At 46.4% G+C, this 1,945-nt stretch overlaps 1 protein-coding gene across 1 annotated transcript; it reads left to right on the top strand.

The window, feature by feature from the left end:
• The first annotated feature begins 420 nt into the window (after positions 1-420).
• LOC105560024 lies at positions 421-1,110 on the top strand. Its single transcript, XM_012008752.1, has one exon. It carries the CDS (start codon positions 421-423, stop codon positions 1,108-1,110), a length of 690 nt encoding a protein of 229 aa, XP_011864142.1.
• Positions 1,111-1,945: the final 835 nt, after the last annotated feature.

Genomic DNA, 1,945 nt, shown 5'->3' on the forward strand with positions numbered 1-1,945 from the left:
CCGGGGACCAATGCACCGACAATATCTTAAAAACGTTGTTCGTCGAGCAACTCCCAGAGAATTATCGCGTAATCCTCGCGACGATTGACGAATCAGACCTTAACAGATTCGCGGCCATAGCAGACAAAATCGCAGACTCCATGTCTTTAAGCAACGCCTTAGTACCGGTATCAAGCGCACAGCACGAAGAGGTATCAGCAGTTTCCAACCCGCGAAATAAGCACAAAGCAGACCCGTTTGACGACAAAACGATAGATAGGCTAGCACAGAAAATAATAGCCAACTAAACCTCGATAAACACGGTCAGCGTTCCCGTTCCAAGAGCCGCTCATCGCGTTTCCCTCGAAATCGCAGCGAATCGCGCAATAACGATAGCAAGGAATGCTACTACCACAGCAGATTCGGATCTAAAGCGCGTAAATGCCAAAAACCTTGCAGCTGGGTCGACAAACCCGCCAAGGAAAACTAGAAAAGCCTTCCCGATTGGAGGCGGTCGGGGTAGGCGACAAGCAAAAACGTCTTCATGTTTACGATAGAACAACCGGTCGCAAATTTCTGGTTGACACAGGCGCGGACGTGTCGATCATTCCCGTTTCCTCTACGAACAGGAAATCGCCAACTGACTTAAAGTTATATTCCGCAAATAACACCGCAATCAAAACGTATGGTGAAATGCGCTTAACACTTAATCTCGGATTACGGAGGCCAGTAACGTGGAATTTTTGCGTAGCCGATATCCCATTCGCTATTCTGGGCGCGGACATTTTATCGCACTACCGCTTGTCAGTTAATTTACACGATCAAGTACTAATTGACCAGGTTACGTCGCTCAAAGCTAAGGGCAAAGTAACTTTGGCACCTGCACTAAAAGTCTCAGTCATCAATTACTCTTCGGACTTCGCTCACATCTTCGCCGAATTCCCTACGGTAACGGGTGTCGCGCAAGATCTTTCATTCGTCCCGCGAGCAGTAAACCATCAAATATTTACAACCGGTCCTCCTGTCACCGAACGCTCGCGCAGGCTTCCCCCAGAAAAGTTAAGCGTAGCAAAAGCCGAATTTAAACGTTTAATGGAACTTGGTCTCTGCAGATCATCCAGTAGCCCGTGAGCCAGCCCCATTCACATGGTTCGTAAAAAGTCGGGCGAATGGAGAATCTGTGGTGACTACCGTCGTCTCAATGCGATCACCATTCCCGATAAATACCCGGTACCGCATCTGCAGGATTTTACTGCCAACTTGCACGGCAAAAGCATATTTTCATCATTAGATTTGTACAAGGCTTACAATCAAGTTCCTATCGCAGAAGAAGACATTCCTAAAACCGCAGTAACTACACCTTTCGGGTTATTCGAGTTTACAATCATGACTTTCGGACTCCGTAACGCAGCGCAAACCTTTCAGCGTTACTTGCATCAAACTCTAAGAGATTTGGATTTTGTTTTTTCGTACATAGATGATTCTTAATCGCATCTTCTTCTGTCGATGAACACAAACGACATTTACGTACAGTCCTCAATAGATTACGAGAGTTCGGTTTATCCCTCAATACAGATAAATGCGTCATTGGTGTTCCAGAGCTAACATTTCTGGGACATCACATTAATAGCAAAGGTTGCACACCTAATCGCGAAAAGGTCGAAGCAATTAAAAATTTCCCAAAGCCTAAGACAGTTAAAGATCTACGGCAATTCCTCGGTATGCTAAATTTTTATCGTGGATATTTACGCAACGCAGCTAGCATTCAGGCCCCGTTACACGTGTTCCTCAAGGATTCGCGCAAAAATGATAAGCGCGTAATTGAGTGGACCACCGAAACCGAAGCAGCATTTGAAAACTCAAAGACCAATCTCGCTACCGCCACATTACTGGCATATCCGTCTCTGGACGCCAAAACGCGTTTAGTCACGGACGCCTCGAATTTCGCCATGGGCGCCGTGCTCGA

This window comes from Vollenhovia emeryi, unplaced genomic scaffold (assembly GCF_000949405.1).
Source record: "Vollenhovia emeryi isolate VEMERY1.0 unplaced genomic scaffold, V.emery_V1.0 DF946272.1, whole genome shotgun sequence".
Classification (NCBI taxonomy): domain Eukaryota; kingdom Metazoa; phylum Arthropoda; class Insecta; order Hymenoptera; family Formicidae; genus Vollenhovia; species Vollenhovia emeryi.

Coding starts and splice junctions, on each gene's coding strand:
- LOC105560024 (XM_012008752.1), top strand. CDS start 421: ATGCCAAAAACCTTGCAGCTGGGTCGACAAACCCGCCAAGGAAAACTA.